The 26,520-nt window shown below is 42.5% G+C and overlaps 1 protein-coding gene across 1 annotated transcript in view; it reads left to right on the plus strand.

Moving 5' to 3' along the window:
• The window catches only part of OSBPL5 (oxysterol binding protein like 5), a 256,002-nt gene that overhangs the window by 153,602 nt on the left and 75,880 nt on the right, over positions 1-26,520 (plus strand). The window contains exons 2-6 of the mRNA XM_060263167.1: positions 740-896; positions 8,492-8,565; positions 16,448-16,528; positions 24,374-24,475; positions 25,765-25,968. Of these exons, the coding sequence (XP_060119150.1) occupies positions 740-896; positions 8,492-8,565; positions 16,448-16,528; positions 24,374-24,475; positions 25,765-25,968 (618 nt within the window). The remainder of the gene's footprint in view (positions 1-739; positions 897-8,491; positions 8,566-16,447; positions 16,529-24,373; positions 24,476-25,764; positions 25,969-26,520) is intronic.

The following is a 26,520-nucleotide window of genomic DNA, read 5'->3' on the forward strand; positions in this document are numbered from 1 at the left end:
TGCATGTCCATAACAATCCTGTAAAAATGAACATTCTGTTTAAGAATAGTCTGATCCAGTCTTGCAAAACAAATCTGGGTGTGACATCTATTAGGCTTGCCAACCCCCATGACCCAGCAGGGGATCCCCCAGGTTTGTAGGCTCCTCCCTGCTGCCAGCCAGCTGGCTGGTGGGGGGAAGATGCACCTGAACAGCCTGTACCATAAATTCTAGGGGAAATGTGCCTTTAAATTTGTGCTGGCTTAAACTGCATGTGTTTTGGACTGTGTATGTGCCTTTAAATCTGAGCAAGAGGAAAGCTGAATGGGCAGGACGAGTAGACAGAGCACCCTAGGCTGCTCTGCTTTCTTTTTCTTGTTAATCTGAAGAAATTCATTGAAATACAACAGATGGTTACCTTCAGCAATTCCTATGAGTAAATTGCCCCAGTGAGATCACAAAAATGTGTGTGTGCTGTGTTTATTTTGGTTGTTTTGTGAAAGTGTGTGCGCATGTGTGTTCACATAGTGGAAGTGCAGCTGCTGGAGGATAAGGAAATGAAGACTGTATTCAGGGAAACTGCACTGCTGTATATTTATATATTTTAGGGAATGGGACAGTCTCCTGGCTCCACCCCCAGTTCCCAGCTCCACCCCCAAAGTTTCCAGATATTCTCTGGGTTGGACCTGGCAACCCTAACATCTACATATCCTGTTACTTGATGCAAACTCTTATTTCTGTCCTTTTTTATTTTTTTAAGAAAACCCCTACAGCTCATGCCATGAAGGAAGAGAATTTTCTTCGGCGCAGGTTCTCACTCTGCCCTGCCTCTTCTACTCCTCAGAAGATTGATCCTCGCAAACTGACCCGAAACCTGTTTTTTGGGGCTGATAATGAGATCTATCCACTCAGTCCAGGTGAGTATTCCCTGTGATTTCAAGGTATGTTGTATGTTCTAAAAGGTATGAGGGAGGGAGGATATATATACTTTTAGGAATAGAGAGGTGCCTCTCACTTACTTTGGTCCTTATGTTACTATACAATAATATTCACATAGGGTAGGATCGAGAATGCCGTATACAACAGTGGGACACTGATTGCCACCAATTCCCTCCCCCCCTCACAAAGCTACAGTTCATTTGTCACAGCCCACACCAATCTGGATAGTTACTTGATTTTCAGGGGATGCCATGGGAAGGAGAAAGTGGACAATCACTTCGTAAAAACAAAAATGTGCTCATAATTCTCTAGATCCCATTCATTGTGTTTTATCTAAGCAGTCAAAATGATTCACAAGCATTATTTTGGTAGGCAAGTTCTGTTTAATAACAGGTCCCACTTAATGCCAACATTCAGGTGGGGCTTGGTGATCTCCTAGAATCCCAGGTGATCTCCAGACTACATCAGTTCTCTTGGAGAAACTGACTCTTTTGAAGGGTGGACTCTATGATGTAGCATAAATTCTATGGGAAATGCCTTCCACAAATTCTTCCCTTCGCAGGCATTGCCCTGAAATCTTCAGGGATTTCCCAAACCAGAGTTGGCAATCCTAATTATTATTCCAATATTAGAGATTAGGGAGGTTGGGACCAAGAGTTAATGGTTCTTTGAAACTACAGGCATAAAGGCAAAAGGAGCAGTTGGCAGTGTACTTCAGTACCTTCCCACCATTAACACAACAATATGTCTGCCTTCCTTAAATATACAAGTTGTTGGATCCTATGACTGTCTTCCATGGTCTTCCTTTAACAGAGAAAGATTTCCTCCAATACAGAATGGCTTTCTGAAAGAAAAAATTCCTCTGATAAAGAGAACTCTTTTTTTGTTGAAGGAAGGAAGTTCTTTCGGTTAGAAGAAAACTTAATGGAAGGGAATCTTCGGGCTCATCTAGACAATCCATGTGACACAAGTCGGGTGGGGTTCCCCTGACCTGACACATTTTTATTGTTTATTTATTTCAGTTTTACTCTGTAAACAATAACTTTGCTGTGAACTGCCCTGAGCCTGTCTTTCAGGAAGGGTGGCCAAAAATTCAAATAAATAAACAAATATAACATTAGGCCCATGAGTGTGACTTGTGTGGCAGACAGCTTCAATTTTCTCTTCTATATCATGCTTATGAGCTGTATCTGGCTCTGCAGCACTTGGGAACTCTAGTTGCCCAATGATATCTATGATATAAGTCTCTTTACCTCATACTGTTCCTTAACTTGTTAGTTTTAAGCAGATTACTAAAATACAGAAAAAACTAGACTCCATTTGAATGGTTGCAAAAGGCTATCACAGATGTATAAAATTTTGCAGCTAAAAGAGTGATAGGTCTGCTATTATCTTTTAATAAAAGAGGTAATGTTTCCCTATTATCTGTATTTTGGAGCCAAGGAAGATTTCCAGGCTCAGAAAAATGATTGCATTCAAAGATCACATGATACAGGGTGTCTGCACTACCTGCACCACAGTTGCGTTCTCTATAAGAATATACTATACCATAATAACATCCCTTGAGTTGTATCGTGTTCCCTTGCAGAGGATGGTAGGGCATTAAAGTGCACCAACACAAATGCCTGCCTATAGCAAGAAAGTCAATTATGAGCAGTAATCAAGGAGTTCTCCAGGTGGAAGAATACCAACAAATTCTACTCAACTTGTTATGTGAGATGCAGTTTACTAGAAAGTAGAAGCTTGATGGACTACTGACCAAGCAGCAGAGTTTCTTCACACTTTGGAGATTGTTTAACAGTGATTTCCATTCTGAATTATTCCTGTAATCCTCATGATAAAAAGCAGAGGCAGGTTAGGATGTTAAAACATTTCTGGAGCAAGTGAAGCTGTGTACTCTTGGCCATCAGTGGCTTTCTGGGGCAGCAGCCCATTGGGAACTTTAGCAGTAAGTCGGGGAATGCAATGGCAAACCACCCCATAAAAAGTCTGCCAAGAAAACGTCATGATGTGATGTCACCCCATGGGTTGCTAATGACCCGGTGCAGGCACCTTTACTTTTTTAAGGGCCCAGTACAGCCCTGATCAGAAGTTGTTTTGTATATGTGTGTGTATGAAAACAGAACTCCAGTTTCTGCCCATTCCTCCTAATTGTGCTTTGAGAACCAAAGAATTAGGCAATAAGAAGTGATTGGAAAGTGAATTGTTCAGGGACAATGTTCTAACTCTAACCCTCTCCCCCATCTCCCCTTTCAACTGCAGGAAAATGCTTGTCCTAAGCTCATGGGATAAGTCTTGGGTTGTCAGCATTACCCCCTTGTATTTCAGTACAGGCAAATAGATCCCGATCAGTATGTAAAGGTTCCACTGTTGAATTTCTACCTGTCTCAAAGATGATAAAAGTTCAGAATATGTTTTTTTAACAAGACTGGTGGAATAGATAATACATTTAAATAATGCTCCAGTTTATCACAAAGAAATAAGAAAAAACTTCACCCACTAAAACAACTTACCACAACTAATGAAAGTAGTGACTATCATCTTTTGTTTTTAGTTGTTGCAAGGTGATTATTCAACATTAATTTTAGCCAAATTCAAAAGTGGAAAAGCTTCAGTAGTGACAAAGTGAGCTATAGGCAAGGCATCTTTTTCAAACAAGCCCAAAAGAGATATCCAGATCAGAGGTCCCTAACCTTTTTGATCCTGGACACTTCTGGAAGGTCTGCTACAGGAAGATGGAGCCAACTACAAAACGGCTGCCAAAGAGAGACCTTGCATAACTCTAAATAGTAATTTAGTATTTCAGCAGAAGCTGTGTTTAACAGAATGCCTTTTAAAAATGTACATATGGTTTAAAATATTTTATTCCATACACATAGCTTATCTTCAGCCATGCAATTAAGATCCTTGTGTTTTGGTGGCAGCTGCCACTAAAACAACTTTTTAAAAACCTATTCAACCAATCAGATCTCCAGTGGCCAATCAGAAGCCCTGTTGGGCAAAAGCCCCACTTGGCCCCACCCATTTTCTAAAAACACTTGGGAGGCACCAGGAAAGATGCCAGCAGGCTCCATGGTGCCCATGGATATATCTTTGAGGACTGCCTGATATAGAGTTAGTACATTTTCTACAACACCTGTGCCTTTAACAGCAGCCTGAGGATCCCAAACTCCACCCCACCCCACATTTAAGAGAGCAAATGGTTTGTTAAAGTTCTGTGGGTCAGGTAACTGTTAAAGGCATAGCAAATAGGCCAGTCAAACAGGTGGCAATCCTTGTTGTATATTGCCATATTAAGGTACCTTAAAGAAGTAACAAAGGTGGCACCTGTTGAATATCTATATATTATGCATCTATTTAAGGAGCAAAGCTCGTCAGAAAAAAGATCAGCTGTCCTAACTAATAATGGCTACAAGATTCAGTTATTTCCTGGTCATTCTGCCATGGCTGATAATCTCATTCTTTTCCTGATAGAAGGGTAGCTCCTTTAATAAAGGCATGCTATCCAGAAATCCAGCAAGGGTGTCATGATCCCTGACGAGGAGGAGCTGGAAGGGTTAACAGACCTGGAAGAGTTGCCAGTCAGTTCCTCAGCTGAACAAACAGCAGCTGGCCCATCAATCACTCTCCAAGCACCAGTGTCAGCTGTTGACAATCAATCTCCTCCAAGCTCTCCCCCTCCCATCTCAAGAGTTCAAAGCAGGCTCTGGAAATAACTTTCCAAGCAAAGACATGAGGCATGCCGATGCTTCAGGTCTCTCAGCCCTGAGTTCTAGCAGAGTCACTGACACCCAGGGAGCTGGCTGATTGAGACTCCCATATAGCTCCCACCCAGGAGTTAGTAACCTTGTGGAAGCAACAAGTGTATTCTCTGGCTTGCAGCCACGCTCCTTCCTGATCCTGACCTGCTTGATTTCCTTGGCACCCTGACCTTTTGGCTTTTGGACATTGACTTCTGGTTCCAGTTTGTGATTCTGCATTGGTGAAGTGGCTCCTGCTTGACTTCTTGGACTTTTACCTCGGACTGGCTTTGGACTCCTGCCTGCCTGCACCCTGAGAACCTGACAAAGGGCCACTTGGCCTGATACAGAGAAGCTATGAGAAGGAGCACCCCTCAAGTGTGTTCTTTTGGAAACCTGATCCTAAGTTTTTCCCTTTTCTCCAGGTGTTTTGCAGTTTGGTTTGCTGAGTGTTTACTCAGATGCAAAGTCCCACTGTGGTGTTGTGTTTACTCCCAGGTGCATATGTGTAGGATTATGGCCATATGAACAAAAGTGAAGGAGGGGGGAGCAAACCAGTTTGATATGTCCATTCCTCATTATAATCTGCTCTTCTTCTCCCCCTGATCCCACACTATTGTTTGTTGTAGGTATTATGCCAAGGAAAATATAAAAAGGTAATTTAGTTTTGTGAAAATAATGTGAGTGTTCCTCCACAGCCAGTCTAAGGCAGCTAATGTTCCACCAGCCAAGATTGTTGCTTAGCAGCAAAGTAAACTGAACCATGGAGAAGGGATAGGAAAAGGATCCACCTGCTTTTAAAAGGGCCCTGGCAACACGTTAGTGCACAGGAAAAACCCTGGGAGGCATTAATAACTCTAATGAACAACATCTTGACATTTCAATATCGCCAGTTTCATACTGGTGTCCCTTATAGATGAAAGCCCAGTGGGATGGGGTTACAGTTCTCCAGGGAGTCTAACACATTGTTCCAGTGGCTGTCATTTACATTTTTTTAAATTGGGTTGGACTTGAGTTCTGAAGACAACTTCTCTTTTACTAACTCAGTAAGGTAATTTAGGTGTTCTTCCTATCTTTTTGATGCATAAGTATTAATATTTATAATGTGATTTTTGTTATGGTATGCGAGAGGGCTATGTATAAGTTTGTGTTTCTCAAACCTTTACAAGAATTTATAAGTAACAGTACTCCTCAGGGCTAGAATCCAGAGACCATTTGTCTATGTCTAACATCCTGAAGTGGCAAGAAGCACAATGTGAGGCTACAGGAGAAGCATTTACAGAGGTGCTTTTAAAAAAAAACATACTGTGTAAAGACTTCTGTAACTAGCACAGAACCTAAGAAGACTGTTGTAATTAATACAGAATCTAAGGAGACTACAGGTCAGCATTTTCACCCAAAGGCTATGCAAAGGCGTTAGATTAATGCTTCCATGTGATATTTAGGCTATATTCCAGTGCATAGCTGCTTGAATGTAAGTCCTATTGAAAAAATTGAGACTTGCTCCCAAGTAAATTTTCTTTGTTAGGGTTTTAATAGAATAATGAAAGAATTGGAAGGCATTTTTGATATGACAAATGCCATCATTGAACTAGGAAAAAATACTTAAGATGTCAGCACTTTCTTTCTTAAGACATAAATCAATAGGCAGGGGGTAGTGTCATTTTTTTAACTGTCAGAAGAGTAACTTTGCATATATGTGAACCATGCATTAATCCTGAAATTAAATTAATCAGTAGTCGAGACCATGTGTTCTCTTTCAGTGTAACAAATACACAGGGAAAAGAAGAGAATTCATTCAGTAATAGTCTATTCTTATAAATCAATGCTTAATATGTCAGAAATATTTAAGAATGTTGGGGCAAGGATGGCCCCAGTTCTAATATTTGCTTGGGTAGTAGTTCCATTGATAATGATGTAAGTCTCATCCATTGATAATGATGTAAGGCTCGTGGTTATAAAAAGCCCTCCAAGTTAAGGATTGTGGGTTTGGGCCTCCCCCTTTTAACAAAAACAACTTGAGACCCAGAACTAACACTCATTCTGGGCATGAAGCTAAGAAGATCAGTGAAAGAGGTAGAGTGACCTACATGCTTAAGGTTAATTGCACTGGTCTGCAAAGCAATAAAAGGAACAGGTGACATACTGCTTGTGATATACTGTGATATACTGACTAGGAATGGGCATGAACTGGCTCACAAGTAAAAATTTGGCACAAAAACATGGCCAGTTTGGAGCCCCTGTACCGATGTTCAGGGAAGCCACCTTCCCTGTACATTTACTGGACTTCTGTTCAGTTTGGCTGTTTGGGGCCATTTAAGTCTAACTGCTAGGGTTGCCAAGTCCAATTCAAGAAATATCTGGGGACTTTGGGGTGGAGCCAGGAGCAAGGGTGTGACAAGCATAATTGAACTCCAAGGGAGTTCTGGCCATCACATTTAAAGGGACAGCACACCTTCCTTCCATAGGAAATAATGAAGGATAGGGGCACCTTCTTTTGGGGCTCATAGAATTGGACCCCCTTGTCCAATCATTTTGAAACTTGGGGGTATTTTCGGGAGAGGCAATAGATGCTATACTGAAACTTTGGTGCCTCTACCTAAAAAAACAGCCCTCCCAGAGCCCCCGATGCCTCCAGATCAATTCCCCATTATACCCTATGAGAATCAATCTCCACATAGGGAATAATGAAGTGCCCAGCAGACATTTCCCTCCCTCCCCCCCCCTTCCTGGCGACTCTGAAGCAAGGGATTGGCATCTCTACTCACGGGTTGCTACCAACTTCTTCAAAGTAACACAGACACACCATCGCAAGAGGAAGCCTTTCCAATTGGAGACTGAAGCCTCCGGAGGTGGAAAGTCACATGGTGGCTGTGGGGGCGGGGCTCCCCCCCCACCGGCCAGCTGACTGGGGGCAGGAAGGAGCCTGAGAAAGTGGGAGAAGCCCCACTGGGACCTGGGGATTGGTAAGCCTACTAACAGCTGAGGCATGCTGGGTCCACAGATGAGCTGTTAGGTTGAAATGCCTGGCAGCCATTTAATCCTTTCTGGGTAATATCCCCCTTTCTCCTGACTGCGGCAAGCTGCAGCTGAGAGAAACGGGGGACCAAACCCATTGGACTGGCTCAGTTTGGGTGGAGACCTTCTGACTTGGTTCAGGGACTGCCCTGAACCTTGAACCATACTGGGGGTTTTTAGGTTTGTGCTCATCCCTAGTACTGACTGATACATGGAAGAGGTAAGTCTACACATGGGGCCTAATCCTGCTCATGTGTTCTCAGAAACCTCACAGGATTCAGTGAGGCTTACTCCAAAGTAAGTTTAAGGCGAGAGATATGTATAGTCATCTACTGATAACTGCAGATCAAGTAACAACTTACCTTTGTGAATTGGCTGTTATAGATACAACACTATACATGCATCTTTCTTACCTGCAGTACCACAGTGCAGTGGAGTTTGGTCACTTATCCAGCTGCTAGTTATCAGTAGGAGGGAAATCAAGTGATAGAACTACATGTGGGAACCAAGCATTTAAGCTACAGGAATTAATAGCAAAAAATCCAAGTTCCAAATAATATACACAGAAATTGCATAAAGTATTGACCTTTATAACTAATGTGTAAAATTATCTTACTGTGTGATCAGTTTTTACATCCTGTTCTGTAGTACTTGGTTTGGGTTTTTTTTAAACAAATCTCTGCATATAGTTATCTGCCTCTTCTGAGTAGGAATGTGAAAGTCTCTTGTCTTAGAAATAGAGGCATATTCCAATATTTTTCCCTTTAGCCATCCACAGACGGTTTCCATATTTTTCTTGTGCTGTTATGTTTCAGGGAAAGACATGGAAGGAAACACATTGTCCATGTTGAAGGATGAGATTCCACAGACACCGAACTCTATTAATAAGGTAACAAGGTTTATAAGATCAACTTGAAGAGTACACTATTAAGTGTCATCTTGTGATTTGCTGCTTAAAGTGTAGTTTCAGAATTCTTCTGTAACAAGTGGTATTGCCTTCATACCCAGAATGTGGGGATGGAATAAACCAGCCTCTATTGTACATAATTAGAATTATCCATCCATGTTATTAGAGCCCCATGGCGCAAAGTGGTAAATTGCAGTACTGCAGTCCTAAGCTCTGCTCATGACCTGAGTTCAATCCTGGCAGAAGCTGGGTTCAGGTAGCCGGCTCAAGGTTGACTCAGTCTTCCATCCTTCCAAGGTCTGTAAAGTGAGTACCCGGCCTGCTGGGGGGAAAGTGTAGATGACTGGGGAAGACAATGGCAAACCACCCTGTAAAAAGTCTGCTGTGAAAATGTTGTGATGTGACGTCACCCCAGAGTTGGAAAAGACTGGTGCTTGCACAGGGGACTATCTTTACCTTTTTTAACCATGTTATTAATGCACATAAAATAAGTGGAGTTTACTTCATTTCATGTTCTCATTTTCTTTAAATATGTTGTGTGTACTATCCTTACACTGTACAAATATCTAAATATCCACACATTGAAAACAACATTCCTATAATAAATGCACATACTATTCAACCTTTCATCATGCAGCTTAATAGGAATTAGTATCTGTGGGTTGTTATCTACCAAATTTCCACTGATGGTAGCAGGTCATTCTTTATGTTCACCTTCTCCAGCAGCCCCTTTAAGCCCCCTCAAAATGATGTGGATCATGGATTCACATGGGGGAAAAGGCATATGAGATGGGGGGCTACAATGAGGAGTGGAATTAGGTGAAGTTGTCCCTCCTTTTTCTTGTTCTAGGGTAGAGCTGATAGGATCAAATTGCATTTTTTCCCATTTAAAAAAATATCTTTGCATTTCAATAAGGGGTGGAACCCTCATGAAAACAAGAAATATTTAAATAGTTAACAATATATAAATAATACTTCTGAAATCTGAAAACCATGGAGAAAAGACAAGGAGAAATATATCATTAAGTGAAGAAGTTGAGCCTTGACCTGGATAGCACAATCTCATCAGATATTGGAAGTGAAGCAGAGTCAACTTTAGTTAGTACTTGTCTGAGAAACTTCTAAGGAAGTCTAGAGTTGTTACCAGGGCTTTTTCGGTAGAAAAGACCCAGCAGGAACTCATTTGCATATCAGGCCACACCCTGTGATGGCACCATTGTTTCCCATAGGGCTTTTTTTGTAGAAAAAGCCCAGCAGGGTTTTATTTGCATATTAGGCCATGCCCCCTGATGCCAAGCTAGCCGGAACTACATTCCTGTGCGTTCCTGCTCAAAAAAAAAAGCCCTGGTTGTTACACAGAGGCAGGCAATGGCAAAACACTTCTGGATGTCTCTTGCCTTGAAAACCTTATGCTGTTGCCCTAAATCAGCTGTGATTTAATGGCAGAAAAGTTAAAATTCACCATCTGTGGTAGTGTATTGCAGGACAAAATCCAGAATATATGATGATTCCTGGTGGATCGAACCAGATGTCCATCTAATCCAGTATACAGTATGATATAGTAGCCAACCAACTGCCCTAGGGAACCAACAAACAGGACATAAAGGCCGAGGTCTTCCCTTGATGCTGACTCCTAGCAGTGATATTCAGAAGTTGCTCTGCCTCTGAATATGAATGTTACCTTTAGTCACCATGGCTAGTAGTCATAGATGGACCTGTCCTCCTTGAGTCTAACTCCCTTTTAAAGGCATCTGCATTCATGGCTGTCACTATGTCCACTGACAGTAAATACCACAATTTAATTACTCATTAAGTAAAGAAGTGTTAACTATCTTTTCTGAATCTACTGCCTATCAACCTCCTTGGGTGGCCCCTTCATGTAATGCAAATGGCCAGGCAACCACATAGTAAAGTGGCCACCTGTATTCACCTATAGCTTGTCCAGTTCAGATATCATAGCAAACTATTGTTAACATGAACCAGGAAGTGGAGAAAGGAACTGATCTCAAACTAGTTTGAACATGCTATCATAAAGTTGCCAATCTTCAGGTAAGCCTGGAGATCTCCTGGAATTACAACTGATGTCCGGACTCCATAGTTCATTTCCCCTGGAGAAAATAGCTACTATGAAGGGTGAAAATTATATATTATATGTTATTGTGGCATTATACCCTGCTGATGCCCCTCCCTCCCCAAATGTTCTCCCCTCAGGCTCTTCCTCTAAAATGTACAGGAATTTCCCAGCCCAGAGTTGGCAGCCCTACCACAGACTGCAGGGCTGTTCTTTTGTCGAAAAAGCCCTTCAGGAACTCCTTTGCATATTAGGCCACACCCCTGACATCACCATTGTTTCACACAGAGTTTTTTTAAAAGAAAAAGCACAGCAGGACATCACTTGCATATTAGGCCACACCCCCTGACACCAAGCCAGCTGGAACTACATTCCTGTGCATTCCTGCTCAAAAAAAGCCCTGACTATGAAGACAATTAGATCCCTCCTTGTATACATTTAACAGCAGCTTTATGTGCAGATATTAGCAGGAGAGAATGCTTGTCCTACAGCAAAAAGCTTCATTGTTGATTTCTGCAAATTGCTGCTAAAGCCATAGCAGAAGGCCAAACCACTCTTTCCTGGCCAATTGGTAGCCCGTGATGCTGCATCAGCTGTCTTAAGTTACAGAATAAACCAACATCCGGTGTAAAAACAGAAATATATTATGAATGTGGTATAAATCTCACTTGGGTGGAAAGAACTGAATGTTAATTAAAATACACCACCTGAGCTGATAAATAAGGGAGAGCCTGTGGTGGTTCTTATTTACTCCTTTTAATGCCTTGCAAGAGAGTATTCTTGTGTAAATAAAATTTTAAAAGTCAGATAATTTGCATAGGAACAATGACTTCACCGGATGTGTGGGTAGAAGACAGCTTGTCCAGAAAGCAATTATAAGCTACAGAGAGCAGTAATCTGGAAAAGGCCTGAACACTAGGGTGAGAGCCCTTCTTAATTCTACATGAATAAGAGTAAGGGACCAGAAGCTCAGTAAAGGCCCATACATGGTTTTTCTTCTTGGTCCAGGTACTTGAAAAGCTTTCATCTGAATAAGCATTTAGCCCCATAAACTAGGACAGACTTTTGTTTTCCTTTTAAAGTGCACCATTGCAATATCTTCAAAAACAGCAGTGGAAGAAAACCATAGCATTTTTTTAGTAGCATATACATAGATTTTAACTGGGAGAATGAATTAAAAAATAAATGCATGCAATTTAGGGCATTTTATTACTTTATTACTGGAAAAGTCTTTATTACTGGAAATGTCAATTAATTATAGTCTTTCCTGAGATCTAACAATTTTAAGTGCACATGCTTTGAAGTTCTTTTTGGTTAATACCTTGTGTGGCAGATAATAACTTGTAAGCATGTGACATTTTGATTTTTGTACATGGTATCACCATTTGGATGGTGCTTTCCAGAACAACGTAAGCTTGCTTAGAACTGAACTTGGGAAAACTGAGCTTTTGAGTAAAAAAAAGTTAATAGCTCTGTTCATTCTAAGTTAGGAATGCTTTTTGAAAGCATTCTGTAATCTATTCTTCAGCTGCTGTGTTTTCCTCGGTGGTTATTAATTCAACTCAAAGCTGTTAATGCCTGGCTGGCTGGTGACTAGCAGCCCATCTCTCTCTTCCCCAGCATCTCAGATGCTATTTTGGCAAGCATCAACTTCTCAGGATCACTGAGGGCCAAACTAGATGTTATTACTCCAGTGAGTGAGTTACACTTTATATACAGACATGATGCTGGAAAACTAACATCCCAAGTACTCTGGGCCCAATTCAGCTCAGGAACATAGGATGGGAGGAGAAGGATGACATTAGTTTCCTTTCTGTACAAGGGGCTGGAAAATTCCAACCCAACTTGAGGTGAGCATAATGTCTAATATGGCCCTGAAGTGGCAGGAGAAAGAGATTCTCCCTCCCCTCAGGTATCTACCTGACCAGCCACAGAAAATTTTACATTTTAGTAGCTGCTGAAATGGCAATGCAGTAGTAGCAAGGAAGAAGGAAGGAAGATTTTTCTCTGTCTTGAATATACAGTATTAAACAGAGAATAATTCAGGTTGGGGACTGTGGTGCTTGCCTTCATATGAAAGGTAAGTATAGTGAACATCTAATCCTAGATTTCCCAATCCCCAGGTCCCAGTGGGGGATTCCCCGGTTTTACAGTCTTTTCCCCGCCCCCGCAGCCAGCTGGCCGGCAGGGGAAGCCCCTCCCCCACAGCCACCATGTACCTCTAGATCTCTGGCAGGACCTGCAAACAGGTCTGGTTTTAAAATGTGTTAATTTCAAGAAATTAATGGAGAATTGATCCGTGGGTATCTGGGGCTCTGGGGGGGGGCTGTTTTTTTGAGGTAGAGGCACCAAATTTGCAGCATAGCATCCAGTACCTCTCCCCAAAATACCCCAAGTTTCAAAATGATTGGACCAGGGGGTCCAATTCTATGAGCCCCGAAAGAAGGTGCCCCTATCCTTCATTATTTCCTATGGAGGGAAGGGATTTAAAAGATGTGCGGTTCCTTTAAATGTGATGGCCAGAACTCCCTTGAAGTTCAATTATGCTTGTCACACCCTTGCTCCTGGCTTCACCCCCAAAGTCCCCAGATATTTCTTGAATTGGACTTGGCAACCCTATCTAATCCTCATATTTTTGAGCTTAGAAGTAGAAGCTGGGGCAGGATAACTAAACATATGAAAAAAAAATGCAAGTCTAAGACATAACTCATCTCTCAGTGAAGATGAGAAAAGGAAAAGCTAGGATGAATGTGATCAAATTCCCTTGCTTCCCTTGTGGATAAGAAATAAAGGGTTAGTGTAGAAGTTTCATAGAAAAGTTGAGTTCTGAAGACAGATTTAGCCCTGTGTAAGAGTTTTGGGAGCAAATTCTAGCCATAAGAACCTGGAGCCAGTGTAGTATGGTGTTTAGGGTGCTGGACTAGGACTTGAGGGACAATCTCTACTCAAATCCACTTAGTTTATTAGATGATGTTGGTCTAGTCACACACTCAAAGTTGGTCTTAGTGATTGTGGGGCCCTGGGAAAAAGTCCAGGATGGGTCCCAGAATCACTGCTGCTGCTCCCTGTAAGGCCCATAGCTCCCCATGCAAGCATCAGCCCTCACTCCAGGCAGTGCAAGTGGGAAGCTGCTCCTGGAAGCTGGAGAGCTGACCCCTGGTTGAGGCTGGTGCAAGTGGCCACTGCTGCAGATCCAGAAGCCCATCCTGTGAACCCTGAGTGGCTGCCACTGTGGAGCTGGCCCCAAACAGACATCCGTGAGCCCCAAACTGGCATCTGTGAGCTCTGGTTGAGACTGTATGAGTGGCTGTGAGGGTGGAAACATCTTTCCATCCTCTGTTGGGGGCAGAGCTGTGAGTGGTCATCCCCCCAATGCGGAGCCTGAGGCAGCTGCCCACTGGCTAAGACTACCCCTGCACATACTCTTGAGCCTTAAACAGCTACATAGGGTTTTTGTAATAATAAGTGGAGCTCCTTAGAGCTCTGATAGATAAAGGAGCATAAGTCAATTTCCTTAAGAATTTAGGAGGGATTTTTGTGCAGTTGAGGATGGTGGAGATGGAGGCTTGAAGAGCCCAGGGAGAAATATAACTGGAAATAAGGGCACCCAGTGGGGGTGAAGGCATGAAGATGTAAGTGCAAGGATCCCAGTGAATTCTGCACCAATAAAGAGTGATACATTGCAATGGAGTTGTGTATGCAGAACTGCCAGTGTTCACAGTTACAGCACAGTACTGGGTTGGTTTTACTGTCCTCTTTGTAGCTGTCATTTTTTTATACATCCACACTGAAAACCAAGCTTTCTAATGTCAAGTATGAAATGGAGGCCTGTTTTGGGGAAGATATCGAAATGACACATACTTCATGCCTTCTGCAATGAGCAATCTGATTTAGGCTTTTTAGTCATTGCTGACCTTGCCTTGCCAAGCACATGATAATCACTTGTCTGATTTGAGGCAACAGCAACAGCCTCAAATGTATTTATCTGCTTCAATCCTTTTCTTGCAGCAGTAGATACCAAACCTGTCAATCTCTGTCTCCCAATCATTCACATTCTTCGGTATCCAGGATCTTGTGTATAATGCTTGGGTAAATGTGTTTGAGAAGAAAAGCAGCATCTGATGTAATTTCTGCAGTCAGCCAGTCTTCCCAGAAAAAGGCTGGGAACTGGTGCAATCAACAGTATAGAACAGCATATGGTATGAATTTGTATGTATTTGAATTTACACTTTAATAGAGCCAGTAGCCATATTTACTAATGGAACAAGTCATCCCCAGTTCTAGTTGCATTCAAGGTGGATTTCTGTATAGCCAGGAGTCAAAGGAGTCTGGACTAGACTTGGCAGCTTGTTTTGGTAGAAAAAGCCCAGCAGGAACTCATTTGCTTATTAGGCCACACCCCTGACATCACCATTGTTTCACACAGGGATCTATTGTAGAAAAAGCCCAGCAGGAACTCATTTGTATATTAGGCCACATCCCCTGACACTAAGCCAGCCGGAATTGAGTTCTTGTGCATTCCTATTCAAAAAAAGCCCTGGTTGGCAGGAAGAAAAAGACACAGAGTAAGTCCAGGTGGGGGTGATTTGGGGAACAAAATGTTCTTTGTGTTCTGTGAGTACTGTGTTTAGTGTCCAAGTATTCTAGGGGCATTTGTTATTGCCAAAGCAAGAATTCATTTTGATATTTTATCCCAGCAGCCTGCACAAACGGTGTGTGCACAGGCATATGAAGGTTTTTATTTCATTAGCTACCTTCCTCCAAAATAAATTATTATCTGTTCTTGATTTCCCTTTACCTGCAAGTCTGCATTGTGCTAAATAAGACAATTATGAATTAACCAGTTAGAATCGCTCCAGAGAGGAGAAGGGAGCAAGCACAAAGTATAGTGTAATCTCAGACTATGATGCCAAGGTTCAAGTCCCCACTCTGTCATGAAGTTTACCTTTGGGGTCTGAACCAGTCAGCTCCTTGAAGGAAATGTGGGATAAAGATTCAATAAATTGATGTACATTTTGAGTTTTCAAATGACAGTTTGCAAGAGCTGTTTGATTATGCCAGACCTAAGCTGGTTTGGAAGAGGTTCATGAAAAGTTCTTTCACACAGGTGAGCCTCTGGGCATTTGTACTATGTTAAATGCCATGCATCTGTAAGTGTTGAGCTTCAAGCTTATGGAAGCCATTAGGCAGATGAAATGAGCAAGAATAGATCCTTTCCCATTCTTCTGTCTCTGTCAGTCTGATTGCCTGATACTGTGTGATGCCTATATTCAAGATTTTTGAGATTTTCACCCCCACACTCTTAAGTTTATGCATGGAATTCCATCTCCCCCCCCCCCCCCCGGTCTTGTTAGCATTAGAATACTGGTCACCTGCACAACAGAGAATTTTTATGTTAATCTTATTTTTTTACAATAATTGTATTTGCTAGTTCCTTGGGTATTGATGGTGTCCCCACCATCATTGTGCTCTACCTCTGAGTGACGTTACCAGGTTGCAACTCAGAGAATTCTGCGGTACTGTTAATTTCTGTAATGGAGGAGGTGATAAAGCTAATATAGCCTCTCCTGTCCCTTTTGGCTCTGCCTCTTATTTTCCACTGCTTGCCTTACAGCAAAGAATCTTCTGTGTGAGAGAAAATCTCTTGTTAGTCTTTATTTGGTGCTGACATTAATTTTATTACTAGATGTTTGTTGCCAAGGACTCTTTGTGATTTTTTTTTGTAATTTTAAAAGAATGATAGCTGCAAATTTGTGTTGTAGTCTAATTTCATTCAGATGTCCTTCTTCATAGACTGAGTTCAAGTTCTGCAATGGGTCTGATAAAGAGTGTGTATCTCCTACTGGAAAAAACAACAAGAAAGAGACTTTGAAGGTACGTGCAGTTTGACTATATAGTAGAGAACATTTGCTTCTCTTAAAAATGCCAGTCCTCTGAGAATTCCTGAATGATTTGAAATGATATCCCCTGGGTCCCTGGGCCAAACTCAAGGATGAGGGGTTTGAAGGTTCCACGGGAGATCATTTTGGCCAGAATCCCCTCCGAAGTTAAAGCTGATTCTGATCATTAACATTGTTTGAATTTTAGTAATGCTACATTTTAGTTGTCAGAAGTCTTTTTTGGTAGTTGTCGTATTTTTTTAACCTGTATTGTGCTGAAGCTGCCATTCGTCAAGCATTACCATGTTTAAGAAATTGGGTATTTACTTTCCAGTGAAAACCTTTGAATTGTACTGTGGCCCATATGAGGGCTACTTAGCTAAAAACAATGCAGGTGCTTATGGATATATAGTTGGTCCTAAGTCCTAATGGCACAGAACCATCATGCGTAAATGAAGTAGGATTTCAACAGAACTTGTAGCCAAAGAGCTTGTGCTGCATTTTTTGTGTTGGATGATGGGGGCACATGGAGAAGGAATTATTCTTTTTTCCCCTTGCATTTCTTTTCCTATAGTAATTATTATAAAACATCCTCCCTCCCAAAAAATTGAGGACTCATACCAGTGCCTCTAAATAAATTAAGTGATGTATGGTAATCGCAAATATTTCAGTTTTCATTAATATAATAAAAACTGCAAATATGCTGAATGAGACCAGTGCTTTTATGAGTAAGAATAGTGAATGCGACAGCTTTAAAATGAGCCATAGATTACTCATTAAGTTTTCTGCACAATGACTTAAGAATCCATTTGCAGCAACAGCATGCAATAAATATTGAGCAGGTGTTCTGGGAGAAGGTCTCTCAGAGCAAATTGCTCTATATTGGCAAGCTTGCTGCACCAAACAATTCGCACTCAAAAGAAAGGGAATTCTTTCATGGCAATTGCGAAGCAATCCAATGTGAATTGGGAAGAATACTTACTCCTTGATATGAGGTAACCTTCAGCATAAAGCCCTATCATGCGCATGCATTTACAAGGTTAAATGTTTTTTTTTTCTTGAAAATGACATTGCATACCAATTTGTGCTCCCATATCAGGCAAGAAGAGGCTTGAATTCATTTCCAGCTATGCTCCAAAGTTACTAGAACAACTTGTCATTTATTCACATGACCTCAAATGCTCTCAACTTTTAGATACTGTCAAATCAAGTACAAACTGAACATCTGTTGTTGCCTTATCCTGTCAAACCACTGGTCCATCTAGTTCAAATTGCCTACGCTAAATGGAAGTACCTCTCCAAGGTCTTAGGCAGAGGAAAGTAATTAAAAATGCTGTCTGCTATTGGAGGCCCTTTAAAATGGCAATACTAGAGATTTTACATAGCATCATCAGGGTGCAAAGCTGTGATCCTTTACCTACAGCTAATATGTGAACACCCTTCCAGCCGTAGGTATGCATGATGTGGCTTTTAATACTTTCCTCCAATCACAGATTTTTTTCTTGCTCCACAGACTGGTTTTTGAATCCCATCCCTAACCTCAGTTTCAAGACCACAAGGGGAAAGGCCCCCATTTCTTAAACATCTCTAGAATATGCAGAGCTAGCTATCTAGCTTGCTGCGTTATAGCCTGTCCTACCACAGCAACCTTAAATCTACCCACAGAGTTAACTTGTGTAGTTAGTTATTAAAAAGAATTATTTTAAGGAAACATATTGCTCCCCTTGGGAAAGGGCCATGGCCCAGCAGTAGAGCATCTGCTTGGCATACAGAAGATCCCAAATTCAATCTAGCATTTCCAGTAAGGATCAGGTGGTAGGTGATGTGAAAGACCTCTATCTGGAGACCCTGAAGAGTTGTTGTCAGTCTGAGCAGACAATACTGACTTTGATGGACCAGTTGTATGATTCATGTGTGCTAAATCTGCTGTGACTTGGTGATAAGTAAGCTGCTGATGCTAGAGATGAGAGAACATAATAGATGTTGCCATGTTACAAATTTCAGATTTCTAGTATAATTTTCATTAAATAGATTCAAATTGCACTTCTCAAAATATCTAATCCAAGTAGCTGGGAGAACTACACTGGGCAAATGGCTGAAAGTAATAGTCAATATATCTACCGGTAATTCTCATCCTGGCCAAATCGGAGGATGCTTAAATCCATATATTGGACCCGTGAATGGACAAGACAGATTCAAGACTGAAAATGTCCCTGGTTGGCAGAAAAATCTAAAATCTTTTTTTAAAAAAATCTATTGAGGGATTAAACTTCTCCAAAATGATAAATGTCTGTAGCTTTAATAAATGGATGCCCTCTGTGGCTGTTGTTTAAAAAAGTAAAAGTAGTCCCCTTTACAAGCACCAGTTGTTTCCGACTCTGGGTGACATCGCATCACAATGTTTTCACAGCAGACTTTTTACGCAGTGGTTTGCCATTGCCTTTTCCAGTCATCTGCACTCCCCCCCCCCCCCCCCCGCAAGCTGGGTACTCATTTTACCAATCTCGGAAGGATGGAAGAGTCAACATCGAGCTGGCTACCTGAACCCCACTTCTGCTGGGATCGAACTCAGGTCATGAGCAGAGAGTTTGACTGCAGTACTGCAGCTTTACCACTCTGCGCTACGGGTTAGTTAGTTAGGCAACTGCAATAGTATTGCTTGCATTCCAGGCTCAGTGTTAGTCAGTAAAAGGTAGGGAAAGGGGGCATGCCCCCTTTCAGAGCTGTTTTGGTCTTTGAGGAGGGCCTCGCCAGGGTTGGCAGCAACCACTAAATGACTTGCTACCAGCCAACTTGCATGGCTCACTCAGGCCCAGCTGCTTCCTACTGTTCAACAGCAGCTACCCCACAAACACCTGTGCTCTGTAGAGTTTCAGACTAGAATCTGGAAGACACAGGTTCAGATTCCTATTCTACCATGGAAGCTCACTAAGTGACCTTGAACCAGTCACACATTCTCAGCCTAACCTATTTCACAGGACTTTTATAAGGATAAAATTAATGTGAAGAAAACTTTTCTTTCCCATGGCCCAGTTATTTTTATACTTCTTCTTCGTGGCCCACTAAAATTTGGGGGTGGAGCCAGGAGACTTTGGGGGTGGAGCTGGGCGACAGGAATTATACCATTTCCTGTGGTGTCACTTCCAGGTCAAGGGCCAAGTGATGTCACTTCCGGGGCACACTGAACCAAAACTCCACCTTTTCCTGCAATGTCACTTCCAGGGCACTCTCCCAAACCTGTCTCTTCTTCTGAAGTAACTGTGTTTTCAGAAAAATCTCTCTGAAATTCATGCTGAGCCAAAATGGGGGTGGAAAGTGGCAGTCTGCAACTTTTTCATACATTCTCAGGGTCCTCTCTTTCCACCCCCACACCTGCATGCACTTATCTGTTTGTGTGTTCTTCTCCAGCTTGCAAACACTGCACCACCTACACACCCTTTCCTCAACAGCACTGGCCAGTGTATGCAGTTGAGAGAGCGGTTGCCATTGCCATCAGAAATGCCAGCACCGTGTACCACCCACACTGGGCCCTGGCAGCTGCTCTACCTCAAAATATGCTGACACAAATATGCTGACACCTTCCTTCAGCTGCTGCTACTGGAACCCTGACTCAAGCTACAACCAAGCTTGCTTGGTTTCAAGAAAATCTTTTGATAGCTATTTTTCATACTTTTTTTTTTTTGGCTGAAACACTGGGAAATTGCTGTGAAAGGTAGCAGAGAATTGCACTGCAATTAATGAATTAATTTCAAGTTATATGAAGTTCATACAAGCTTTTCTGCAGTTGTCCCAAAAAGGATATTTATGAGAGGCTTGCAGCTTTTTATTGGCTGTTTCCCATGTCTTTAAAAGCAACCTGTTGTGCAGGTATTTAGCCAGTGAACTTCTTTCATCCTTTTTCATATCTACAGGAGGCGTTTAATTTTGGTGTCAGACAGCTGTTAAAAGCAGGACCAGTAAAATGGTGCCAAGTTCATAGTACCATTACTTCCAGTGCTGCTGAGATATACAGCAGTAATCTCCAATAATCTCTTTCTTCCCCACACTTCTCACTCTCACTCACGCACACAGAAATCTCATAGAAAGGCCCGCTGGCTATAACTGGGGATGCCAACTTTTCATTGGAAGAGCTCCTATGTCTGCAGCAACAGCATGATGAACAGAAAAGTTTCATTCAGTAAAAATGGAAAGAAAGAAGGAAGGAAAGGAAAGGAAAGACATGGAAAGAAAGAACATAAGAGAAGCCATGTTGGATCAGGCCAGTGGACCATCCAGTCCAAAATTCTCTCACACAATGCCCAAAAAGCACCAGAATGTCCACCAGTCGGGCCAGGGCACGAGAAGCCCTCCCACTATTGCTTCCCACCCCCCCCCCCCCAGCACCAAGAATACAGACAGGCCATCACTTGCAAGGAAAGAAAGAAAGGAGGGACAAAGAAAAAAAAAGCCTTACTAACCATCAGATGACCCCAGCCAGCAACAAATCTGCACAGGGGTTGTTCAGTAAAAAAAAAATAGCTACTGGAATGCCCACTCCCCGCCCCTCCCAGCTTGGCGCGGCTGAAAAAAACATCCCCCCCCTTCTTTGCCACCCAGACCTCCCAGGGAAATCTCCCCCAAAAAATATACTGCAAGGCACATGAAAGCTCATACTTTGAAGAATACTTCATGGGTTTAAGAACATGAGAGTAGCCATGTTGGATCAGGCCAATGGCCCATCCACTCCAACACTCTGTGTCACACAGTGGCCAAAAAATTATACACACACACACACACACTGTGGCTAATAGCCACTGATGGACCTCTGCTCCATATTTTTATCTAACCCCCTCTTGAAGCTGGCTATGCTTGTAGCCGCCACCACCTCCTGTGGCAGTGAATTCCACACGGTAATCACCCTTTGGGTGAAGAAGTACTTCCTTTTATCCGTTTTAACCTGACTGCTCAGCAATTTCATCGAATGCCCACGAGTTCTTGTATTGTGAGAAAGGGAGAAAAGTACTTCTTTCTCTACTTTCTCCATCCCATGCATTATCTTGTAAACCTCTATCATGTCACCCCACAGTCAACGTTTCTCCAAGCTAAAGAGCCCCAAGCGTTTTAACCTTTCTTCATAGGGAAAGTGTTCCAACCTTTTAATCATTCTAGTTGCCCTTTTCTGGACTTTTTCCAATGCTATAATATCCTTTTTGAGGTGTGGTGACCAGAATTGTACACAGTATTCCAAATGAGACTGCACCATCAATTTATATAGGGGCATTATGATACTGGCTGATTTGTTTTCAATTCTCTTCCTAATAATTCCCAGCATGGCGTTGGCCTTTTTTATTGCAATCGCACACTGTCTTGACATTTTCAGTGAGTTATCTACCACGACCCCAATATCTCTCTCTTGGTCAGTCTCTGCCAGTTCACACTCCATCAACTTGTATTTTTAGCTGGGATTCTTGGCCCCAATGTGCATTACTTTGCACTTGGCCACATTGAACCTCATCTGCCACGTTGACGCCCACTCACCCAGCCTTAACAGATCCCTTTGGAGTGCCTCACAATCCTCTCTGGTTCTCACCACCCTGAACAATTTAGTGTCATCTGCAAACTTGGCCACTTCAGTGCTCACTCCCAATTCCAAATCATTTATGAACAAGTTAAAGAGCATGGGACCAGTACTGAGTCCTGAGGCACCCCACTGCTTACCATCCTCCACTGCAAAGACTGCCCATTTATACTCACTCTCTGCTTCCTGTTAATTAGCCAGTTTTTGATCCACAAGAGGACCTGTCCTTTTACTCAATAACTCTCGAGCTTTCTAAGGAGCCTTTGATGAGGAACTTTATCAAAAGCTTTCTGGAAGTCAAGGTAAACAACATCTATTGGGTCTCCGTTGTCCACATGTTTGTTCACTCCCTCAAAGAAATGTATCAGGTTAGTGAAGCAAGATCTTCCCTTGCAGAACCCATGCTGAGTCTTCCTCAATAACCCGTGTTCATCAATGTACCTACTCATTCTATCCTTGATAATGGTTTCTACCAACTTTCCCGGTATTGAAGTTTCTACCAACTTTCCCGGTATTGACTGGCCTGTAATTTCCTGGATCTCCTCTGGAACCCTTTTTAAAGATGGGGGTGACATTTGCTACTTTCCAGTCCTCAGGAACGTTGGCAGATATCAATGAAAGATTACTTATTTTTGTCAAAAGATCCACAAGTTCAACTTTGAGTTCTTTCAGAACTTTTGGATGTATGCCATCCAGACCTGGTGACTTATTAGTTTTTAATTTGTCTATCAGTTGTAGGACCTCCTCTCTTGTCACCTCAATCTGACTCAGGTCTTTTAACACCCCTTCCAAAATTAGTGGTTCTGGAGCGGGCAAACACTTCTCGTCTTCCACAGTGAAGATGGAGGCAAACAAATGCATTCAGTTTCTCAGCCATTTCCCTATCCTCCTTCAGTAATCCTTTTACCCCTTGGTCATCCAAGGGCCCCACTGCCTCCTTGGCTGGTTTCCTGCTTCTAATATATTAAAGTGCCAGTGGACTCCAGGTTTTCTCTCAAACACTGGGAGGGGGTGAGAAGGAAGGAGAGGCAGCCCAGCTTCTCTCTGCACAACACAGAGACGGGGGAAGGAAGGAAGCCAAACGGAGCCCAGGCTTTGCAGCCTGTGTCAGTCTTCAAGGCTAGCTTTTCTTTGCGCAACAGAGAGATGAGGGAAGGAAGGAAGTAGAGCAGAGCTCAGGCTTTGCTGGGGGCGGGGCTAGCTTTGGCTTTTCTTGTGACCCAGTATTGAGGCTTCCGTGGCCTAGTACCGGGTTGCGACCCTGCGAATGGGAAATCCCAATGTAAGCTACTTTGGGGCCCCATCAGGCCCGTAGCCATGGGGGCACCCGTGCCCCACCACGCCGGAAAACCGGTGTAGAACCGCTGCCCTTGGCGTTGCTTTTCCCACCGATCACATGATTGGCAGGGGTGGAGGGTGCCTTGAAAGAGCCCCAGGAGCCCACTCTTCACTGCTTCACCAGGTGGATGAGTGGGAGGGAGGGGGAGCTGCTGCGCATAGGGGGCGGGGCCACCTGAGGGGTGGGGAGATCAGGTCCACCAGAGAAGTGGTGGTGGAGAGAGCAGGGGCCACCAGAGGGGGAGCCCTCCACCCAATTTTTTTTCCGTGGGCCCCCCAACAAGAATTTTCTGGCTACGGGCCTGGCCCCCCCATTGTGGAGAAATGTAGAGTAAATGAGGTAAAATAATAAAGGTGAAGGGAAGGCAGATAAAAAATAGGTTGGTGATTGAGAAGGAGAGAAAGAAGCAGAGGAAGGATGTAGGGCTTGCCAGGAGGAGGAAAACAGGATATAGCGTTGGGAAGATGATATAGGGGAAAATGGGGTGCCCCCTCACAAGTCCTTGCAGGTTCCCCACTGAGTAATTGGACCCATCTAGGTGACCAGCACTACACAACTGAGCTATTGTTTTCCTGGGCAGAGGTTGCCAGGGGAGGAAAAGAGGGGTAACTAAAGATGGGGGAGTGTAGATTGGCTGGTGGATGGGAAGGACATAAGGAGGCAGGAGGAGAGGCTGTGAAGGCTTTCAGGAAAGAGAAAGAAGTAGTAGTGGGGAGATGCCCCATGTAAGAACTTGTGAGCTCCTACTATTTTTATCATAAATCCCAACTACTGTTTCTGATGCATATGGCTGATGCTGCTTGTGAATTTCCTACAATTTTGCGTTGGTGTTCTAATGAATTGCATATTATTGTTGCTTACCAGTTTTTCTTTCTCTTTTTGCTAGTGCAGTAGAAAACAAAACAAAACAAAATTTGTTCATTAGTGCTATTTATCTCCAACAGGTACAAAAGAAAAATTATAGGCAGGAGAAGAAAAGAGCCACCAAGCAACTCTTCAGTGCTTTGAAAGATCCTAGTGTGGTCATTATGGCAGATTGGCTGAAGGTAATTTAGCACAAAATATCATCTCAAGAACACATGGGAAGAAAACCCAGCTGTTTCTAGGGAACTACATTCATCAGCAGCCTTCTTCCAAAAGGTTGCTTGCTGCTTAAAAATAGTTCTGACTGGAAATAAAAAGCTGAAGACTGGACTGATTTTTTTTTTTAAACTGAGACATGCGTGGCAGAGTGGATGATAGAACTGGAGCAAGGAAACCTGAAGTAAACTGAAGCATAGATCTGACATACCAAAGAACTTCTTTGTTTTAGAGTGCCTTGCTGCAGAGATTATTGCTGATGAAAGCCAGGGTTCCTGAAAGCCATTAAAATGTTCATTATGACAGTTATGAAAATTTGTTATTTGCATTGCAAATGCAGAATGCTTTTACAGGAAAGCTAAGGAGATGCCTTGTATCATCAGTTCAATGGTCCACTGAAGGATGTAGGGCTTGCCAGGAGGAGGAAAACAGGATATAGCGTTGGGAAGATGATACAGGGGAAAATGGCGTGCTGGAACATTCAGGCTTTTCCTACCCTACCCTTACGATTTAAGATCCCTGGAACAGGATTTCCCAGTAATTAATCCAGTAGCCTCATATAAATACAAAGAATACAAAGTATATGGTTATTGTTCTGATCCGGATAACCCAGGCTACCCTTATCTCCTCAGATCTCGAAAGGGTTGACCCTGGCTAGTGTTTGGATGGGAGGCCTCCAAGGAATACCAGGGTCATGACATGGAGGCAGGCAATAGCAAACCACCTCTGAAATCTTCTTGCCATGAAAACCCTAAGGGGTTACCAAAAGTCAGTTGTCTTGACAGTGCTTTTCACCATCATATAGTTATTGGGGAAGCTTTGAGGCTTCTTTTTCACTTCCCACTAACAGCAGCATTACTCTGCATGACTAAATCCATGCACAAATTCATAGCCATAAACATCATATCTGATCTCTTGTGTGATAAGGTCTGTCACTTGCAACTACTGACTTTATGACTGGTACAATAGAGCTTAAGCTGTTCAAACAATTGTTAGTTTTTATCTTTCCTCTAAGGAGTCTGGGCGGTGTACAAGGATTCCTGTCCCCATTTTATCCCAACAACTGTATGAGGTAGGTTAGGATTTTAGTTTCAGCTAGTGGTTACTATATGTAGGCTAGAGTGGCAAGACATTTGGGAGAACTGAGCTTGACCTATTAGCAAGAATGGTGTTAAGGCTGTTTTGCTGGGTGAGAGTGCCTTGCTTTTGTAGAGAGGGAAATTGGATAAAAACATTCCTTATTCTTATTTCTAAGATTCGTGGAACTCTGAAAAGTTGGACAAAGTTGTGGTGTGTACTGAAACCTGGAGTGTTGCTGATCTACAAAACACCAAAGGTTGGACAGTGGGTGGGAACCATCTTGCTACATTCATGTGAGCTGATTGAGAGACCCTCCAAAAAAGATGGCTTCTGTTTCAAGCTTTTTCATCCTCTGGACCAGTCAATCTGGGCTGTGAAGGTAAGTGAATGCTGAATTTAACAGACTGTGTTAAGTATCCTCGAAGGACGCATTAGGCTTATAACAACCTCTGGAATGCTTTTGATAATTCTCTGCAGTCTAATTCTGGAAGAACACACACAGTAGTAACATTAAAGAGGAGGAAAATTTGAAAAGTTTAGAGAATATTTAGCAGAATCCTTTTGTGGAAGCATACTTCGTGTTCTGAAGGCTAAGGAATAAGTGTTGATTAAGATTTTGACTGTGTGAATCAAGAGAAACTTCCTATGTCCATCAAGAGAGCAATCACTTGGGACTTCCTGGATAGGGTGAGGGCAAGATAAAATTGGAAACTGAGCTGGCAGTGGTCACTAGTAGTTTATCTGAAGACAAGAAAAGAAGCTAGGGAAAGTACAACCACATAGTGGCTATTGTTTTAGACCTGTTGCTCTATATAGCACTTCCTCACAAAACCATGAACCATAAAATATAGGTAATAGACCATTATTTTAAAAATTTTGTATATTTGTATGTCTGTATATGGAAGTTACGTCGACCTCTGGTGACTGACCC

The sequence above is a fragment of the Heteronotia binoei genome, chromosome 21, assembly GCF_032191835.1.
Source record: "Heteronotia binoei isolate CCM8104 ecotype False Entrance Well chromosome 21, APGP_CSIRO_Hbin_v1, whole genome shotgun sequence".
Lineage (NCBI taxonomy): Eukaryota > Metazoa > Chordata > Lepidosauria > Squamata > Gekkonidae > Heteronotia > Heteronotia binoei.